The 20,503-nt window shown below is 39.4% G+C and overlaps 1 protein-coding gene and 1 pseudogene across 23 annotated transcripts in view; one reads left to right on the top strand and one right to left on the bottom strand.

The window, feature by feature from the left end:
• PHF21A (PHD finger protein 21A) overlaps window positions 1-20,503 on the bottom strand; it is a 199,898-nt gene that overhangs the window by 101,885 nt on the left and 77,510 nt on the right. The window contains exon 4 of one of the 23 annotated variants that reach the window (XM_053560416.1): window positions 2,901-2,982. The exons of the other annotated variants lie outside the window; for them this stretch is intronic. Coding sequence (XP_053416391.1) covers window positions 2,901-2,981 — 81 coding nt within the window. The 5' untranslated portion in view covers window position 2,982. The remainder of the gene's footprint in view (window positions 1-2,900; window positions 2,983-20,503) is intronic. 23 annotated transcript variants of the gene reach the window in all.
• LOC128565236 (transcriptional adapter 3-like) lies at window positions 18,915-20,494 on the top strand (annotated as a pseudogene).

Here is a 20,503-nt window from a genome sequence, read left to right as displayed (position 1 = left end):
ATTTAAGAGGAAGGCCGGCAGGACATGATGACTGAATTTTGGAGTTGAGTGAAAGGGAAGATTTAAGGATGACTTTAAGAGTCAAGGATGACTTTTAGGTTTCTCGTCTGATTATTATAGTGAAAGTGGTAAAATTTACCGTCAGAAGGAAAAACATCAGAAACAAGCTGGAAAGAAGATAATGAATTAAGTTTGGGATATGATGAGTTTGAAAAGCCTGCAGGACATTCAAGTGAAATTGTTCAGCAGGCAGCCAGAATACAAGTCTAGGCCAAAAATGTAGCATTCTCCTTTATTCTTTTTCAAGAAAAAAATATCCCCCAGAATATTCACTAGAAGTTTGAATGAAATTATAGAAATTTATAGATTTTCAAGAGAATTATAGCTATTTTATCTTTACTTTTTTTGTTTTTGAGACAGAGTCTCACTTTATTGTCCTCAGTAGAGTGCTGTAATGTCACAGCTCACAGCAAACTTAAATTCCTGGGCCCAAGTGATCCTCTTGCCTCAGCCTCCCTAATAGCTGGGACTACAAGTGCCACCACAACACCTGGCTATTTTTAGAGGTGGGGTCTCACTCTTGCTGAGGATGGTCTCCAACCCTTGAGTTCAGGCAATCCACCCACCTCGGCCTCCCACAGTGCTAGGATTATAGGTGTGAGCCACTGCACCCGACTTGATTTCAGGAGAATTAACTTCTTTAAAATGTTGAATCTTCCCACCAGTAAAGACGGCACAGATGATCTTCATTTAGTCAAACCCTTTTATGTCCCTAAGTAAAAATAAAGGTATAGGTATTACACATTTCTTGTTAAGTTTATTTCTAGTTTTTAAAGGACTTCTTGATTTTGTGACTACATAATTTTTTTCTATTATTTTCTCACAAGGTACAGCTCATAAATGAAAGTTCTTGGTTTAGATTTTACCTTGTATATGGACACTGTTGTATTAATGTCATGGATTTTCCCTCTTTCTCTAGGTAGACAATCATGTCACCTGCAAATAGTGATGATATATACCTCTATTGCTGCGACAGCACTTTTCTTTGCCTCATTTTCTTGTCCTATGTTATTGCACTAGCTAGAATATTCAGAATAATCTTTCTTTTTTCCTTCAGCAGCATAGCTAACAGTTTGTAAATTTTGTTGATTTTTTTTAAAGAATCAACTTTTGGTTTTGGTATTTGTTTTTTGCTTTTTTTTTTTTTTTTTTGTAGAGACAGAGTCTCACTTTATGGCCCTCGGTAGAGTGCCGTGGCCTCACACAGCTCATAGCAACCTCCAACTCCTGGGCTTATGCGATTCTCTTGCCTCAGCCTCCCGAGCAGCTGGGACTACAGGCGCCCGCCACAACGCCCGGCTATTTTTTTTGTTGCAGTTTGGCCGGGGCTGGGTTTGAACCCGCCACCCTCGGCATATGGGGCCGGCGCCCTACCCGCTGAGCCACAGGCACCGCCCGGTTTTGGTATTTGTTATTAAAGAACTTTGGATTACTTAATTTTAATTAATTTGGTTGGAGCACATCCTTATGCAAAATTTTTCAGAAAGGCTATGTTTGTAATATACTTTGTGAGTATAAAAATGTCTTTCTTTTATCAGTGTAACCTGGCTTATTGTACCCTCAATGAATCCCCAACAATAAAAAAAAAAAAAAGTCTTTCTTTTACCTTCAGAGAAAAATTATTCTTTTCCTAAGCATGAAGTTCTAGTGTCATAATCCTGATCCTGTAGCCTCAAAATTCTATGAAGTTCCCTTACCTTCTAGTTTTCAGAGCTACCGATGAAAAATAAAATGCTTATCTGATTCTTATTCTTCTATAAGTATCAACTTTTTTTTTTTTTTTTTGAGAAAGAACCTAAGCTGTCACTCTGGGTAGAGTGCTGTAACATCACAGCTCACAGCAACCTCCAACTCTTGGGCTCAGGCGATTCTCCTGCCTCCGCCTCTCTCCCAACTAGCTGGGACTACAGGCGCCCACCACAACGCCCAGCTATTTTTTGGTTGCAGCCATCATTGTTGTTTGGCGGGCCAGGGCTGGATGTGAACCCGCCAGCTCAGGTATACGTGGCTGGCGCCTTAGCAGCTTGAGCCACAGGCGCTGAGCCAGTATTAATTTTTTTGATTGAGAAGTTTGTGGGATTTTTTTCTTTACCTGAAGATTTAAAAATTTTAGCAATAGCATGAGCCTGCTGGACACTCAGTAAGAGCTTTATCACAAGAGCTAAGGCCTTATTTTTTTGAGACAGAATCTTACCATGTCATGCTCGATAGAGTGCCACAGTATCACAACTCACAGCAACCTCAAACTCTTGGGCTTAAGCAATTCACTTGCCTCAGCCTCCTGAGTAGCTGGGACTACAGGCGCCTGCCACCAACACCCAGCTATTTTTTGGTTGCAGTTGTCACTGTTGTTTTAGCAGAACTGGCTAGGCTCAAACCTGCCAGCCTTGATGTATATGGCCAGTGTCCTACTCATTGAGCTATGGCCACCAAGCCAAGATCGAAGGCTTTTTTTCAGCTCAGATATTTTTTCTTTTATAATTTCTTTATCATTTTCTTTTGAAACTCCTATTAAACATTTTAAATCTAGTCGCCGTGCTTGTTTTCTGTCCCATATTTTCCATTTCTTTGACACTTTGTGTAATGAATTTCTTAAGTTTCTTTTATAACTATTTACTTATTCACCTTCTCATAGTCCATTTTGTTATCTACTTGCTCTATTGAGTTTATCATATACTCTATTTATTTCATTCTTTCAAAAATGATTTCTTGAGTACCTTCATGTGCTAGATACCCTTCTAGACTCTTTAAGGAAGTAAAGGAGCTGTGTGACCCTTTTTCTGTTGCTTATTACAGAATACCTGAAAATAGGTAATTTATAAAGAAATGGAATTTCTTACAGTTATGGAGGCTGAGAAGTCCAAGGTCGAGGGGCCACATCTGGTGAGGGCCTTCTTGCTGGTAGGGACTCTCTGCAGCATCCTGAGGCAGTGTAGGGTATCATATGGCAAGGGGGTTAGCATGCTAGCAGCTTGCTCAGGTCTCTCTTTCTCTTACAAAGCCACGGTTCTACTCCCATGATAACTCATTAGTCCATTAACCCATTAGTCCTTGAATGGATTAACCCATTCATGAGGGCTCTGACTCTTAAAGGCCCCACCTTTCAATAATGCCACATAGTTCCCAAAGCATAAAATTTGCGGGACACATTCAAACCACAGCACTATCTAAGAGCTTTCCAAGAAAAGTGAATAGTATTATAAAGACCTAAGGTGGGAGCAAGCCTGACACGTTCAAGGAATAACAAGGAGCCCAAAATGACTGGAGCAGAGTGAGCGGGCTAGACATGAGCAGAGAATAAGCATGGGTCATCAGGCCTGAGAGACAAATGCAAGGATTTGGCTTTTGTTTTGAGGGTGAGAAAGCCCATTTTTGTGTTTTACTAATGAAATAATATCCTATCAACTCTGAGAATAGTAATGAAAAATTTAAAAAGTTATCTCCTGTTTTCTTGCATTAGCTGTTTTAGCAGAGGTCAGGTGGGGAATTTGTTTTGATTACTCAGCTTCAACCACCACTTTCAATCTGCTGATTCTCTTCATATAACTGGTAATTTTTTCTTATCTGCTTAGAGTTACAAGTAAAAGTTTAGCTAAATCAATACGTGTGTGGCTACAGAAGTACAGAAGGCTTTGTCCAAGGCATCCTGAATATATAAGGAAACCTGAGAACAGTCAGATAAATGGGGGTCCACCTTAAAGGAAGCAGTTTACCATAATCTTTATGATAGTATTAATTCTCAGGAAACCTACAGGTGTCAGCATGAAGAGCACTAACTTAAACCCAGAGTTCTAGGCCCTAATAATTATATTCTTCATATGTATGTATCAAAAATATCTTTAAAATCAGAACAGAAAAAAGTTCAATCATGGATCTGCAAGACTGAATCAGTGCTTTACTCCACGCTTCCCAGCAGTCAAGAGCAAAGTAAAATTATAGATCACCGTTAAGAATCCCAGTCTAAACTCCACAATCTGTAGCTTTCTAGAGTTCTTGACTAAAGTCAGAGAAAATAATTTAAAATTTTCCCTATATACCTGCATGAATGAAAAATACTGAGTACTTATCTATCTGTTTACTTTTCTGCCTCTTTCCAAGACTTCCAAACAATACATCTATTAAAAAATCCTTAAATGAGTTTATTATTATTTGCTACAAACAACATTTTTTGAGAAAAAAATATTAGGCCTTTTATAAGCCTAAAGCACATGTAACTGAAAATATTCCAGCTGAATATTCCAAGTCTTTTTGTGCTGTCTTTTGAGTATGAACTATACCAAATATAACAGAGTCACTTGAAGTGGTTTCTTCTGAACCACCTCTGGCAGTAATCCAAGTGACTTTTCACTCTACTCATGTCAGTACAACATAACACAAGTCCCATAGGAAAGGGGTTTCCTGAAACAGAGTGGTTCCACCTCAGTAGAGAATGGAAATGGAGGCAGGGTAGGTGGTAACGGAAGGAAATACCTACGCTGCTGTGATGATACTACTAGTAGTTATAAACAAAGAAAAATGATACATTACATAGATGATAAAGGGTTTTTTTTATATTCTTGAATTTCAAAACAATTTAGCAATCTAATTATAAGAGAAAAATGTTTAAATAATGATTTTTTTAAAAGGTGGGGGAGGGGAGGGGCTTGGGACTCTGTAGCTCTTTGCACATTCTAAAATGACTGTGGATTACTCATTATTGTGGTATATAAGAAAATTGGAGTTTAGCAACCAATACAATCTAGTGCACTGAAAATAACAGTATGTGCTGAAGGACTATATTAAGAGGTCGTGCTGGTTACAAAACACTTGTTCACGATTCAATCCTAAAGGATCTTACATGAAATTGCATACTATGTTGGAGAGTAGAGGATTCTGTATATGTTCAAATTTAAACACCACTGCTATTTTTTCTTATAGTGCTGACTCTTTCTCATGAATTGATTATTTAAATAGCAAAAGCCCAGGAATAGCTCTCTTTCCTCTTTGGTTAAATATAAATGTATTCACCCTTGGAACTACACTGACAGAGCTCCGACTAGGAAGACTACACACGCACACACACACACACAAAATTAAGGTTCTTGATCCTAGCTCCCCAGATTTGCCCCATCCTTTATCAATGCACCAGATTTGAACACGCCTATACAGTAAATAGGTTGCCCTCAATGACTTTTCACAGTGAGGAGAATACAGCAAGCACTAGATCATAAACTTACTTCTTTCCCTTTTTAAAAACTTGTATAAAAATCCAGCTTCTTATTCTCCCTCTTTCCCCACAGCCCACCAACACAGTTTCAAAGATAGAAGCAGAAATGGTTGCCTTTTTTATAACTCAATTTCCTCAACACACACAAATGTTTTTTAGAATATATAGTACTATTTCTCTAGAAAAGAAAAAAGGAGTCAGGAGAATGGAAAAAACAAGTCATTAATAAATGAGCTCTTAGAAACATTTAGGATGTTCAGGGAAATTACCATGTCACAATGACTTGAGTGCTGTGGTTATTTCTTTTGAGCAATAACAATTTTTGTTGCGCATTACCAAAAACATTGAAAACAGATTAAGTTTTAGTCAGCTGGTTCAAATTTATGTTGAAGATATTAACCACTGGGTTAATCTGAAAGCCAGAAGTCTTTTTCACCTTACTTTCAATTATAGGCAGACTGGGCTGGGCTTGCTGGCTCACGCCTATAATCTTAGCACTCTGGGAGGCCAAAGCAGGAGGATGCCTTGAGCTCATGAGTTTGAGACCAGCCTGAGGAAAAGCGAGACCCTCACCTCTACTAAAAGCAGAAAAATTAGCTGGGTGTTGTGCTGGGTATCTATATTCACAGCTACTCAGGAGGCTGAGGCAGGAGGATCGCTTAAATCCAGGAGTGTGGGGTTGCTGTGAGGTAGGCTGACACCAGGGCACTCTAGTCTGGGCAACAGAGACTCTGCCTCACAAAAAAATGAAATAAATAAATAAAATTATAGGCAGGTCAAGACAACCTGCTTCTTTCTGGAGTAGTGTGATTTATTAAGTGGTATATGCATGTCAAAATTTGAAAGGTATAGGTATTATCCATATATTGCTTTATAAACATACTCAATACACAAAGACACAGATTTAAAATAAACCAGAAAGCGTTTCACATTTTTATGACTTTTTGTCAAATTTTAAACATACAGAAAAGTTCAAAGGATACTACAATGATCTCTTTGATAAATCAAATATTTTTATATCCTTCTACCTTTCCCTGAACCATCATATACATTTTTTCTCCCACAAACTATCTCAAAGTAGACAACATGACATCATGACATTTAATCCTTAAATACTTCACTGGTAGGCATTTCTATTACAAAAGGATTCTGTGCCTTAAAGTGAAGATATGGCCTAAAATTCTGCACTGTGAGATCCTGGAGAACAGGATTCATCTAATATATTTTAAATCCTGTATGTCTGAACTATTAAAAATGGCCATTTCTGTACTATGTTTAATATGATTTGAGATTTATAAAACAATCTCTGGAACACAGCCATTGTCTAAAAGAAGGTAAACAACTTCTCAGAAACACTGGTTCAATGATATTCTGGCTATTTTTCTGTGCCAGGCAACTTAATATAGTACATATCACTTTGACAAAAGCAAGCACATCTTGGACCTGCAGAGAGCTACATGACCAAACACTCCTCAGCAGGGTATATTCAAGATTTTTAGGGATACCTGAACCAAATTTTACATTATCAGACTGGTCTTTGACCATTTTAAATTGGGACTAGAATCAAGATCTCAGAAGAAGCCATTATTAGTAGGTGTGATCAGTGCAACTCTGGGAGAGTTCATCACCCCTGAGTGGGTCTAGATTAAGGTTGAAGACAGGCCACGGACACATTGCAAGACTAGATTGAAACTACTGGGAAACTGGAAGAAAGATTTGTGAAATGTGTACTGTTTCTCCTAGACAGTAACCTCAACTCTCTCAACCTCACTTATGTCCTATGACAAAAAGACGTAACGCACCAGTCTGAATGCTTCTGTCCCTAAAAAATACATATGTATGTTGAAACCCAATCCCTATGCAATAGTATTAGGAGGCAGGACCTTTAGGAGGTGATCAGGTCATGATCCCATTCTATCCAAAGACCTTTTTCAAAAGTTATCATGTCCAGAAGCTTTTTAGTTTGATCAGGTCCCAGTAGTGTATTTTTGAAGCTGCTTCAATTGCCTGGGGGGTCCTCCTTATAAAATACTTGCCCAGACCAACTTCTTCAAGGGTTTTTCCTGCACTCTCTTCTAGTATTTTTATAGTTTCATGTATTAAGTTTAAATCTTTAATCCAGTGAGAGTCTATCTTAGTTAATGGTGAAAGGTGTGGGTACAGTTTCAGCCTTTTACAGGTTGCCAGCCAGTTCACCCAGCACCATTTGTTAAATAGGGAATCTTTTCCCCACTGAATGTTTTTAATTGGCTTATCAAAGACCAAATAACGGTAAGTAGCTGAATTCATCTCTTGGTTCTCTATTCTGTTCCAGACATCTACTTCTCTGTTTTTGTGCCAGTCACAGCCAAGAACACAGTAAGTAAAGCAAGCAAACAGCCCTCAGAATGGGAGAAGATATTTGCAGGTTATGTCTCCAACAAAGGTTTAATAACCAGAATCCACAGAGAACTCAAACGTATAAGCAAGAAAAGAACAAGTGATCCCATCGCAGGCTGGACAAGGGACTTGAAGAGAAACTTCTCTGAAGAAGACAGGCACATGGCCTACAGATATATGAAAAAATGCTCATTATCTTTAATCATTAGAGAAATGCAAATCAAAACTACTTTGAGATATCATCTAACTCCAGTAAGATTAGCCCATATCACAAAATCCCAAGACCAGAGATGTTGGCGTGGATGTGGAGAAAAGGGAACACTTCTGGTGGGAATGAAAATTAATACATGCCTTTTGGAAAGATGTTTGGAGAACACTTAGAGATCTAAAAATAGATCTGCCATTCAATCCTATATTCCTCAATAGGTATATACCCAGAAGACCAAAAATCACATTATAACAAAGATATTTGTACCAGAATGTTTATTGCAGCCCAATTCATAATTGCTAAGTCATGGAGAAAGCCCAAGTGCCCATCGATCCACGAATGGATTAATAAATTGTGGTATATGTACACCAAGGAATATTATGCAGCCTTAAAGAAAGATGGAGACTTTACCTCTTTCATGTTTACATGGATGGAGCTGGAACATATTCTTCTTAGTAAAGTATCTCAAGAATGGAAGAAAAAGTATCCAATGTACTCAGCTCTACTATGAAACTAATTTATGGCTTTCACATGAAAGCTATAACCCAGTTACAACCTAAGAATGGGGGGGGGAGGATGGGCGGAGGGAGGGTGATGGGTGGGATTATACCTGTGGTGCATCTTACAAGGGTACATGTGAAACTTAATAAATGTAGAATATAAATGTCTTAACACAATAACTAAGAAAATGCCAGGAAGGCTATGTTAACCAGTGTGATGAAAATGTGTCCAATGGTCTATAAAACCAGTGTATGGTGCCCCATGATCGCATTTATGTACACAGCTATGATTTAATAATAAAAAAAAAGTTATCATGTCTAAATAGAAAAATAAAACAAATTTATGTAATTGTGGAATTTGTTCAGTTATATCACACATCTGAAGATACAAGCTACTGCTGTTTACCTACGTTAATTGCCTTTATCATTCATCTACAAACAAAGCTTTTTCTTAAATTAATCCTTTATAGTTAACATATTAAATTCCACATCCAGAAAAGCAAACAAAAAAGGCAAATAAAGCCCCTATCGTAGTCTATTAGGTATTAACATCTGCAATGCTCTCTCCTTCCACTGGCCTAGTGAAGACTTGGCCCCTGAAGTGATAAAAATGAGCTCTGCCAAACTATTCTCCATCTCTAAGGCAGTATTAACGCGTTACAAAGTGCCAAAAGAGCCATTAAAAAAAAAGAAAAAAAAAACTGACCCACTTTTAGAAGTCAGCAGCTTTTTCCTTCTGGTGAAGTATGAATATTTAAATCAGGCAGACAAGTCAAGGAGCAAACATTCCACCCTGAATGCAATGCATGCATCTCTGGCTCAGAGCTAAAAGGATCCCACTGTCATATCCTAACACGGAAAAGAATGCTCGCCTAGACTCCAGAAGGGCAGTTTTCTAATCATTTCACTGCTTTTCAGACTTAAAGTTCCACATTTGGATTTGAGAGCAGAAAATAGTAAAAGATGGATCATAGCAACTGCTTTAAATTATATACTTAATGATTTATATTAGGCATAATATAATTTAATTTGTAGTAAATCAAGCAAACTGAGAAAAGGTTAAGATTGTGGTTAACAGCTGTAAATTTGTTTTTACCTTCACCACAGAGTAACAATGCATTGGATGAGTACTACATTTGAGAAGATGGTAAATTCATCATAATAAAATTGACTAGAATCAAGTTTCAACCTAAGCACTACTGTTTAAATGAGATAAATAATAGCAACTATCAATATAACACAAGATACAGGAAAATAAAACAAACTACTACTTGAACTCTGCCTTACAGTACAGCTGGAGGTACCTTTTGGCTTTATAATTAAACCAAAATGTACCTTAAGTATAAAAACATCAGAAAATGCATACTAAGGTAAAAGATATAATTGGAAATTTTAGGGTCATCTGTTTCTACTCAAATATGTATTGTAACTTAAAACAGAAACTCTCAATTTATATATCGCCAGGGCCCCCTGAAATACTACTTACTCTCCCCTTCCCACCCTCATTTGGATCTTATATTTTATTTCCCCCAAAACAGCATTTCTAAGTAATAGCCTATGCAACCCTACCATAGGTAAATGTAGAATTTCTCTTATACCTTCAGAACCCATGTTGGAAACAATGTTACAAATTAATTTTGCTTCTGCAACAGCAATCTAAACTCTTATTAAACATTAAACCTTGTGCTTTAACTCACATTATCATTTATACACAAGCAGGCCAAAATTTCACAATTAGGAAACAAAATTTTTTTTAACGGAAAAACCCTACTCTCTTAACTAAAAACCTGACTTTCTTCTATAAGACAGAGAAAATTCATTTCATTCCCCAAATATACAGTCTTAGCAAAACAAACACACAAAAAGCAGATAGGCCAATGAAACTTTATTTCCTCCAATACAAACTCATTCCATCATTTAAATACTAAAGCATTCCTTTCAAAAGACAGGTAGTGATGAAAGTTTTCAAAGCAGGCCTAGTTCTAGGCAGGGGGCACTATGGTCAGTTAAAGCCTTCTAGCACCGGATCCTATCATAACTACTTACTCCTATTTTTGTTTTTCAATACTTCTTATGAAAAATTTAAGCACACAAAGTTCTTATGTTTATTCTTCTATATCATATTCATTCCTACAACCCTGCCTTGGCTCGTGTGATTTCCCTGACTCAGAAGGCCTCCATTCTTTCTGCTTCTGCAGCCAAGTCCCGCTTGGGTTCTCAAGCCTTCCTTCCCTCTCTATTCTCACTGTCCACATACCACATGTTACCTTTTTATTAGCCAGTGTCCTAGTCTGCTAAGGATGTTTACTTCTTTGTCCCTGCTAAAGATCATAAGCTTTAGCACATGGCATTGTATTAGATATTAATACAAAGGAAGGGCTAAAACAAAACATTTTTTAAAACTCCACTTCCTGGCTGATGGATTTTTATATAAAAATACATAGTCAAAACTTGTTGAGGGGGCTCGGTGCCTGTGGCTCAAGTGGCTAAGGCGCCAGCCACATACACCTGAGCTGGCGGGTTTGAAACCAGCCTGGGCCTGCTAAAACAACAATGATGGCTGTAACCAAACTATAGCCGGGTGTTGTGGTGGGTGCCTGTACTTGGGAGGCAGAGGCAGAGGCAGGAGAATCGCTTGAGCCCAGGAGTTAGAGGTTGCCACGGCACTCTACCCAGGGGTGACAGCTTGAGGCTCTGTCTCAAAAAAAATAAAAATAAATAAAAAAAAAAACTTGTTGAGGGGAGTTGGGGTAAGTGGAGAAATAACACAGGGGTTGCCCAATTCACTAGCTGATATGTATTTAGGACTCCAATACTTCTATAACCTAATTACTTGCTATATTTTACCAAGTAACCAAACTGGGAATTGGGAAAAATTTATTCAGCGCTTCTTAAATAATCTTATGTCCTAGTAAATAGAATCACAGAAGAAATATAAGTACTACAAAGTATTTAAAAAACAATGGTTAGAAATCAAGATTCTCTCTGAACATTTAGTGAAATGAAAAAGGGCAGGAGCCTAGCTTCAAAGGAAATCACTGTTCTTGAAAACATGTAGGTTACTAGACTTCTAGAAAGCCCTAATCTCACCTTCCATGAGTTCCTTAACCCCTTTAATGCCGCAATGAGGCCATGGCATGACACATCCCTTAGTAAGACTCTGGTCATGATTTACCTTCTTGACATATGGTCACCAGTGAAATGAGGAGAAAGTCCTCTTTGAGTTGGACCCAGTGGCCCATGAGTTCACCACTGGCTGTTTTCTTGCTTACAGAGATAAAGTACCGTATTAAAACTCAATATATTTTGGGAAGAAAAGATAAAAACACAAAAAGGGTCTGTCTTATCTTTAGAAATGCAATTCTCAGCTTTGTGAGCTCTGGCATTCAGCTAGCCAGATTACCAGGCTAATTTAAAAGCTGAAGCTTTTAATCCAAGTCCATCTTTTGCTGTTTTCAGGGTCTGTTTCTATGAGTGTGCCTGAGCTTATGTACATGTGCTTCGCTCAATTCACACACATCAGTGAACAGCAGCAGCGGAAATCCAGGTCCACAGCAGGAGGTTTAATTAACTGTCCACAGGACAGTGCCAACAGCACTGAGGCCATCCTTCCTATGGGGCAGCATACCAACAAGGCTAATATGCAGGGGAAACCCACTTCTGGAGGGGAAAAAAAGTATTCCCCCATCAAGCAAAATGAGAGATCAGTATGATAAAAGAGAAACCAAAAGAACAGAATAAACCTAAGCCAAAAAACCTTGCCAGGACAGTCTCAGCAAGAAACCAGAGCTTCTCTTAACACAGGGCAAGAGAAAAGCCAAATTTTACTTAATGTTTTCCAGTGTTTGGGTCAAGCTTCACTCTGCTTTCTAGCGGTTTATTAGAAGCCACTCTAAAACAATCTCACAGAGGTCTTTCTTATCATCTTATGTATACATTCCCCTCACATATATTCTGTCACGAGGGTTGGTTAATGAGATTAAGCCATAGACGAAAATAATATTAAATGATGATGAAGGTGGAGAAGATCTATTTTGCAATCCAGATGGTGAATGAGCTTTCTACATGTAAATACGCTGCCAAACCAAAGACTTGGAAGCAAGTTTGCCTTCACTCTGTCAAGAGTTTCTGGACAAATCAGAGAAATCCTCATCAAGGATTTCTTCTATGCACACAGCAGGACGCATGATTGGCAATGCTTTCCATAGTCAATATTCAAGTCAAAAGTGTATATTCAGAAGTTTTGAGCTATGTTTTTCCAGTCTAGATCAAGGATGGTACAGTGGTGAAAATGAACATCTTTACTTCTGATAAAAGCTTAATCTAAACTGATTTAGGGGCCAAGTGTGGTGGCTCACGCCTGTAACGGCTCACTGTGGGAGTCTGAGGCAGGTGGATTTCTTGAGCTCAGGAGTTCAAGACCAGCCTGAGCAAGAGAGAGATCCCATCTCTATTAAAAAAAAAAAAAGATTTAAGAAGGCTAGTCAAGCACTTTTTCATGTTTAACAAGTGACAAATTCACAGAAAATGCAATTGACCAAATAAATATCACTAGGGACAAATAAATGAGCCATCACTACAGTCTAGACCCAGCCTGAGATAAAGGCTGCAGCAAGTTACTTCGCTTTAGCCCCTATGAATACCAGTTCCCTACGTAACACTCAGGAATGTAGAGGATTAATTCAAAAATGTCTGTAAAGTACTTTGAACTCCTTGGAGAAAAGTGATATAAGTGGTTATTATTACATCTTGCTGAGGTTGTGAAGTTGAACAATATAAAAGAAAGTGAAAAAACAATACTCCTTGATGGTTTATTATGAAGCTTTTTTATAGCCTGGCAAGATGTTTTATAATTGTCTTTTATTAGTTAGTCCTTATTATATGCCTGAGAGACAGAAAACATTTTTAGCTTGTTCTTCTAGATAAAGAAACCAAGGCAAGAATATAAATGACTTTTAGGTGGGAAGCATTATTATCTCCATTTCTTAGATAAAGAAAAGCAAGACAGAGAAAGTAAGTAACTTTTCCAGCCATATTCAAGAATGAAAGGGTTAAATATAATTAAGAATCTGGAAAACATCAAGGGTCACTATTATTTCTTTGCAATGTTCTGACATTGTTCTGACAAGAGGGCAGTGACTAGCCATCAGAAAGCCTGAGATGAAACACTTCCTCTACTATTCGTGGCTGTGTAATCTTAAGAGAAATCACTTTTCTCTATGTATGTCACTTTTATCTGCACCATGAAGTCCAGTGGGGATCAAATGAGATAAAGCATGTGAAAACTCTGGGTAAACAATGGCACGCTGGGCAAATAAGTTTTTACTATTACTAGGCTAACACTCTCACTGAGAATAGGAGTTCTCTTACCCACTACAACTTTGAATTGAAAGACAATCCTGTAAGTTCAGACCAAAAGAAATACATAACTACTTCTTTTTAACCAGTTTATTGAGATGTAATTCACAAGCACACAAAGGAATTCAATGGCTTTTAACACATTCATGGTGTTGCACAACCCCGTAATCGATTTTAGAACATTTTCATCACTCCTAAAAAAACCCTATGTCGTTAGCCATTACTCTCCATTCCCCACCCCCAAACACACATACACACAATCTCCCCGGGCAACCACTGACTGACTTTCTATCTGTATGGATTTTCATATTCTAGACATTTAACATATGGAATCATATAATAACCTTTCATGACTGCCTTCTTTTACATTTTAAGTCATCCCTGTTGTAGTATATATTTCAGTACTTTATTCCCTTTTATTGTCAAATAATATTCCATTGCATTGATGTACCACATTTTATTTAACCATCCAATAAATAAAATTGTTGACGGACTGTTTCCACTTTTGGCTATCATGAATAACGCAACTATGAACATTCCAGGTTGGAGTTTTTATTTAAACATATGTTTTCATTTCTCTTGATTATATACCTAAGGAATGAAATTGCTCAGTCACATGGTTTAAGTCTATATTTAACATTTCAAGAAACTGCCAGACCATTTTCCAAGTGGCTGTACCATTTTACATTCCTACCAGCAATGCCTGGGGAGAAGATAATTGAAGAGAGACCAAAGAATGATACTATTAACTGGTTGTCTGTTCAGGGAATAGCAAAACTAACACTGCAGAATGGCAACTTGTATTGTTACTGACAACAGGGATGACAATGCTTCATGACAAGTTTTAGAAAGGAGAGATAATTGCTGTTGGGACATTTTTCTCCCACTTGCTTAGGCCCAGCCCAGGCCAGGGCAATATATTTTAATATGTAGCATTTTACACATCTGTAATAGACTAACACCCTCTCCATCTCTAATAGAGAACATGCAGAGCTAGGTTTTAGAAAGGTATCTGTCATTTCTCAAATCCTGGTAGTAAGATATGTCCTTTTCAGTCTCTAGAACTGCTGTGTAAAATTTATGAAACGATATATGCCAGGCCCTCACCATTCCATTCAGTGCATTAGACTAAGCCCAGCGCAAATACATACATTCACTAGGTCAAACACAGACTAGCTTCAATACAGTATATTCCTGTATGGTGGCATCTGCAAGCCAAAAAGAACTGGTAGTGGGAAACAGATGGCTTCTAAAAGGGGAAGAGAAGAAAAACAGAAGGTCAGGTAGAAGCAGGGGGTGGGGGGAGGGAATAGAAAGAGAATAAGAGAAAAGAGAAAAGGAGAAGCACATTTCTGGTTTTGCTCTTCCCACCTGTCACAGCACTCTTTTTGCTGGTTGCCAGCATGCTCCCTTGCAAACACAGCTGCAAGTGACAAAGAGCAGCCACTGTCCTACTCAGGGGGTCCCTTCCATGTTCCGTATCGTAAACTGTACTGAAATGCCAACTGCTTACAAGAAAGGAAATTAAACAACCGTTGGAACCACAAATAGCAAACTACTATCTATACCCAACACATTGGAACTGAGACTCCTAGGTTCCCTACAAAATAACATTAAGGCTACCCAGCAAATAGTAGACAGTTAACAGAATCAAGAGATTAAGTACTAAAATATGTGGCTCATTTTAATTTTGTAGATTTATCAGACCTGTGATTAACTCAATCAAAGAAAGACTATATTCTGTCATATATTTCATGTAGTCACCACATGTTCAATTTGCTGTAGGGCTCTGTTCTTATGCAATTAAAAGAAAATTAGCAAGTCTTTCCCCAGCAGAGTTGGGGATTGCCACTAGGGATTGCCTCTGAATGAAATGCTTCGCGGCGCCAAGTTTTAGCAAGAAGAAGATACTGGCTACTGGGACATTTTCCTTCTTTTCTCCCCCACCCCTTGCCTTGGCCTCAGCCAAAGCCAAGGCAAAAGGAACATAAGCAGCTTTTTACACACACACTAACGTTGCCAGCAGCATTCCAGTGGCCTTGCTCACGGCAGGAGAAGGCGTAGTGACTAATACCGCTGGGTCTTGTTGAAGAAAAGTGTCTGGCTTACTTTGATCAGCTGAGTGGTGTGCTGATCAGTGTGATTTCCCTGTTCTGCTGACTGTGAGCATGCTGGGGAGAGCAGGAGAGCTGGCTTCTGAGAGGTCCATGCAGGGAAGCAAATTCCATAGCTGCCGAATCACAGAAAGCAACAAGAAATAAAAGAGGGCTGACCTGGAAGCAGACACTTTAATTCTGCCAGCATGTTACTTAATGATATAAGGACATCTGGGAGGGGAATGGAAGTCGGTATTTCTACAAAATTCTAATTCACCAATTGCAATACTATATACAACTAGAGTTAAACACAATGTTCAAGTCTAGAGTCTAAGCTCTTAAAACTATAATTTATAAGTTTTAATTATTTCATTTTGATGGAGAAGAGAAAAAAATAGCATTAATAAGATTTTCCTAAATTAAAACTGAAGAAACAGGAACTTATCAGCACATGTAGCTCCTGACACAGTTTGTGACAAAGGAATTATGTCCAGTACCTGAGTTTATGTGCAGGACTACAGCTACATACATTCTCTCTTCTATTTGCCAGAGAAGCAGCTGCTAGGTTAACATGAGATAATCTGCTTGCATGCCATACAGATTTTTTTCTAGTAAATTGCAAAAATTTACCTAAAGATAAATATAGCACTCTTCCAGTTCTCTGCTCCATTCAGCTGCTGCAGAGAAACACTTCTGTTATCTAAAATTTCATCAGCAGATTGTACTCCTTCCTGGGAACAGCAGCACAAAGTAGCTTTCTAAAAGCATAGTTAGTCTCCAAGGTGAAATACACCGTATTTAAATGATCTCTTCCAAAAAGGGTAACTTTCCACCTTTAAAGTTTTTAATTCTTGATAAATAAAGTATGTGATTTCTTACACTAGATCTAATCATTGCTGCTTTAAAGAGTAAATAGTCAATTGCAAATTGAGCAAATTGCTTTGGCTATCCTACTACCAGAAATGAAATGAATTAGGTCAGCAGGTGGCATGTCATTTCAGTGCAGCCTGGGGGCCTAAAATACAGTTAGGTCATTTTTATTCTGTTGACAGCTGGAATGAAAACCAGAGCATTTAACTTTACCTCCTGCCTCCATTCTCATAGCCACCTTGGGCACAAAAGAGTTTACAGGAAGCCCATAAGCCTCCATCTCCAGTGTCTCGGCTGCTTCTCAAGCCTCCGGAGTTAAGCTGAAGCCACACAAGGAAATCTGGGACGGAGTATGCTGACTTTGATCTTTAGAGGTACAAAGCTTCCTGTCCACACAAGGAAAACTGAATTCTTGTTCACCAGCTGTTCTTATGCATGTAAATGTGCAATTCCATTCTGTAGTATTTTACTTGCAAGGAAGGGAAAGGTCATGCCTCAACTCAAGAGAGTGAGGAAACTGTTTAGTCTCTGCTCCTACAAGGGTAAGATTTAGGAACAAGAGAAGCAATCAGATGAAAGAATGAACTTAAGAAACAGGGAGTTGATAGGGGGCGTGAGGAAGCATATAGGAGGAGAGAGGATGAACTGGGAGAAAGATCCTTTTGTCCAGAAATTAGGAGCCTCTTGCAGTGTTGAAACATTTAAACAATCCAACAATAGCTTTTCTATCAAGCTTCCTTTCTCCTTATGTATTTCAAACTATTAGTGGAATTCCAAACTTAAGGTAGCCTCCCAAAGGTTGCTCCTATAATAATGGTCAATGGAATAGTCAATAGTCAAAGTCGAGGTGATCTCAAACCTGGGTGGCATGTGATCCAGTACTAAACAATGAAGGGACTCCAGTTCTCTGGCCACAAAGAGGGAGACTGGCTTGAGAATGGACTTGAAAATCATGCCCAGGCCTTTTGCCAGTACATTCATGAAAAAAATCTTTGTTCACTGGAGTAGGTTGCAAACTTAAAGCTTCCAGAGGCAACCTCTGCCAGTACAGGATAGCCGACATGTAAATGAAGCCAAACGATGGAGATGTTGTCCTAAAACATATTTTAAGCCCCTAAATCCATCCATGCCTGAAAGTGCCTACATCCCTCAACTTATTAGTTATATGTGTATAAGCCAATAAATTCTTTTTGCTTCAACAACTTTTGAGTTTATTTCACTGGAAGCCAGAAAAGTCTTCACTCATATGCCAGCCAAACAGCTTTGGATCAGTCATTCGACCTCACTGCCTATCAGTCTTCTGAACTCTTGATGAAAAGAAAAAGTTTGTGTACTTCACAGAACTGAAAACTGCTAAGTACTACACAGGCGGTACTGATATTTTAACTAAAACAAAAGGTAGGGATAGAAAAGTAAGATACTCATGGGGTTAAACTGCTCCTACTTGCTAGCAATAATAAGTTAACATTTTATTTCTACTAGTTTTCTCATCATTTGCATTCGTGGAGCCTCTGAAATCTTTACTAAAGCAGTTAATCTCCTAGTGAGTCATTTAAGTATTTTCTCTTTACCTTCAGTTAACAAGGCTTTTCCAACTTCCGGACATCTATGACCAAGCCGCCTTACCATGCTTACCATGATGGATAAGGAAAGGGATCACAGAAAGGGGAAATTAACAGTTCCATCTTCAAGGGGTGTGTCTGAGTGTCCATGCATGTACACAAGTGCTAGGAGACAAGGTAAAGGAATAATCCTCAGATGAAGACATTTCAGGGATGAGAAGAAGCTACCTTTATACATGGTGAAAATCTAAATGCCTCCACTAATGTGCCCTCTGTTAAAGCACTATTAATCTAAGGGCAGAATTCAATTATTAAGATTATATTTTTAATTCAAAATTTATAATTAAATATAATGTGTATTTTAGAATTTGATCTTGTGTCCTGATAAATGCTTGGTTTCACAGAACATTAGATCACATCTCATGGATACCAGAATCAAAACTTTCTGTAACTGAACTCCCTGCCCCCTCTATAGCCCCAGGCTGTAGAAGGTAGAGTGCATAGAGCATGGGGCCACATTAGGGTATTCCTAGAGGATGGGGACTCTGCAAGTGGGACATTGGGGTGACCAGCCATTAAGCAGTCTTCTTTCTGTGCTAGGGACTGACCTGGGCTCTTGATGGGCATCATCTCTTAGTCCTCAGAACATTCCAAGGAGCTCCACAGAGTCCTGTTATGCTGGGCCATGACTTCAAGTCTGTGGACCACCTGAAGGTCTGTCCCCACTACACGGCAGTGCTGGCCTGCTCTGAGGATAATGGCATCAGCACTGAGGAGCTGGACACCCTACAGCTGGAGCATGAGACCTTTCTCTGCCATGTATGTGCTTGAGGCTGAAACCCAGATCCTCAATGACTGACAAGATGAGAAGAGTGACCGATGATTCCTGAAGCTGGGTCAAGAACATGAACTTGGAGCTCCCCGCAAACATGGGAAGCCCAAGAAGCAGAAACTAGAAGGGAAGGTAGGACATAGGCAGGCTCTGGCCTGAGGTGGCCCAAATCTAAAAACCTTTAGCCCAAGATTCAGGAATGTGCATTCACTGGTGATTCCACTGACATGCCTTGGATCCCTAAGAATGATGCCCCCTTACAGGTTCTGGGCTTTGGTGGAGCCCTACTGTGTTGACATCATTAGCAAAGAGGTATGCACACTAGAGAAGCTGCTGAAACACTGTAAGAGGCTAAACACCATAAGAGGCTGAACACTGATGAGGCTGTACACTGTAAGATCCCACTGCTGGGGAAGCACTACTCCCAGCACTGGGCCCAGGAGGACCTGCTAGAGAAGCAGGAGGGGGCTCAGGCCGTGGCTATTGCTAATAAGAAGAAAGAACTCACAGGGCTGATGACTGAACCAGATACTAAAGATGTGGATGCCCTGCCAAAGAAGTCTGAGGCCCAGCATGAACAGCTGGAAGATGGTACCTGACACATCACCTCTTGCAGGCCCTCGTGGAGGAAAGTTATTACTTCTCCTACAGAGGATTCTCCTATCCCTGAAATGTCTGGGAAAGAACTGGCTCAAGGGGTCAAGCACCTCTTCTTGCAATCAGAATAGCTGTTCAGTGTGCCGCATACCAAGTCCCTGGAGAGATGCATCAAGAAGGAGCTATTGCCCAGGGTCTTTTGGAGTCTGGGGACCACTGAGTGGAAGACTCAGATGATGAGGTCCTCGCTGAGCAGTGCAAACAGGAGGCCAAGCTGATGACAATTAGTGCCCACAACTGCACCAAGAAACAGGACCTGATGAGGCTGGCAAAGGAGGAGCTGAGCCAGCAGGAGCTGAGGCAGTGGCTCTACGTAGGGGTCAGTGAGGTCACGGACACCTTTCACAAGATCATGGCTGCTCAAAGGCTGGGCACGGTGGCTCATGGCTGTAATCCTAGCACTCTGGGAAGCCGAGGCAGATGGACTGCCCTGAGCTCACAGGTTTGAGACCACCCCGAGCAAGAGCGAGACCCCATCTCTAAAAATAACCAGGTGTTGTGGCAGGCACCTGTAGTCCCAGATACTTGGGAGGCTGATACAAGAGAATCACCAAGCCCAAGAGTTGGAGGTTGTTGTGAGCTATGACTCCATGGGACTATACCAAGTCCAAGGGTGTCACCAAGGGTGACAAAGTGAGACTTTGTCTCAAAAAAAGAAAAAAAATTTCATAGCTGCCTGGCAGAAGTGGACTCCCACCAAGGAAAAGGACCAGGTCTGGAACACTCTGAAGGAGCATGAAGCATCCTGAAGCTGCTGGATGGGTAACCCTCGACC

The sequence above is a fragment of the Nycticebus coucang genome, chromosome 14 (genome assembly GCF_027406575.1).
Source record: "Nycticebus coucang isolate mNycCou1 chromosome 14, mNycCou1.pri, whole genome shotgun sequence".
In the NCBI taxonomy this organism is placed as follows: domain Eukaryota; kingdom Metazoa; phylum Chordata; class Mammalia; order Primates; family Lorisidae; genus Nycticebus; species Nycticebus coucang.
Note: the sequence above shows the minus strand (reverse complement) of the source record. Positions and strands in the feature narration are given on the sequence as shown.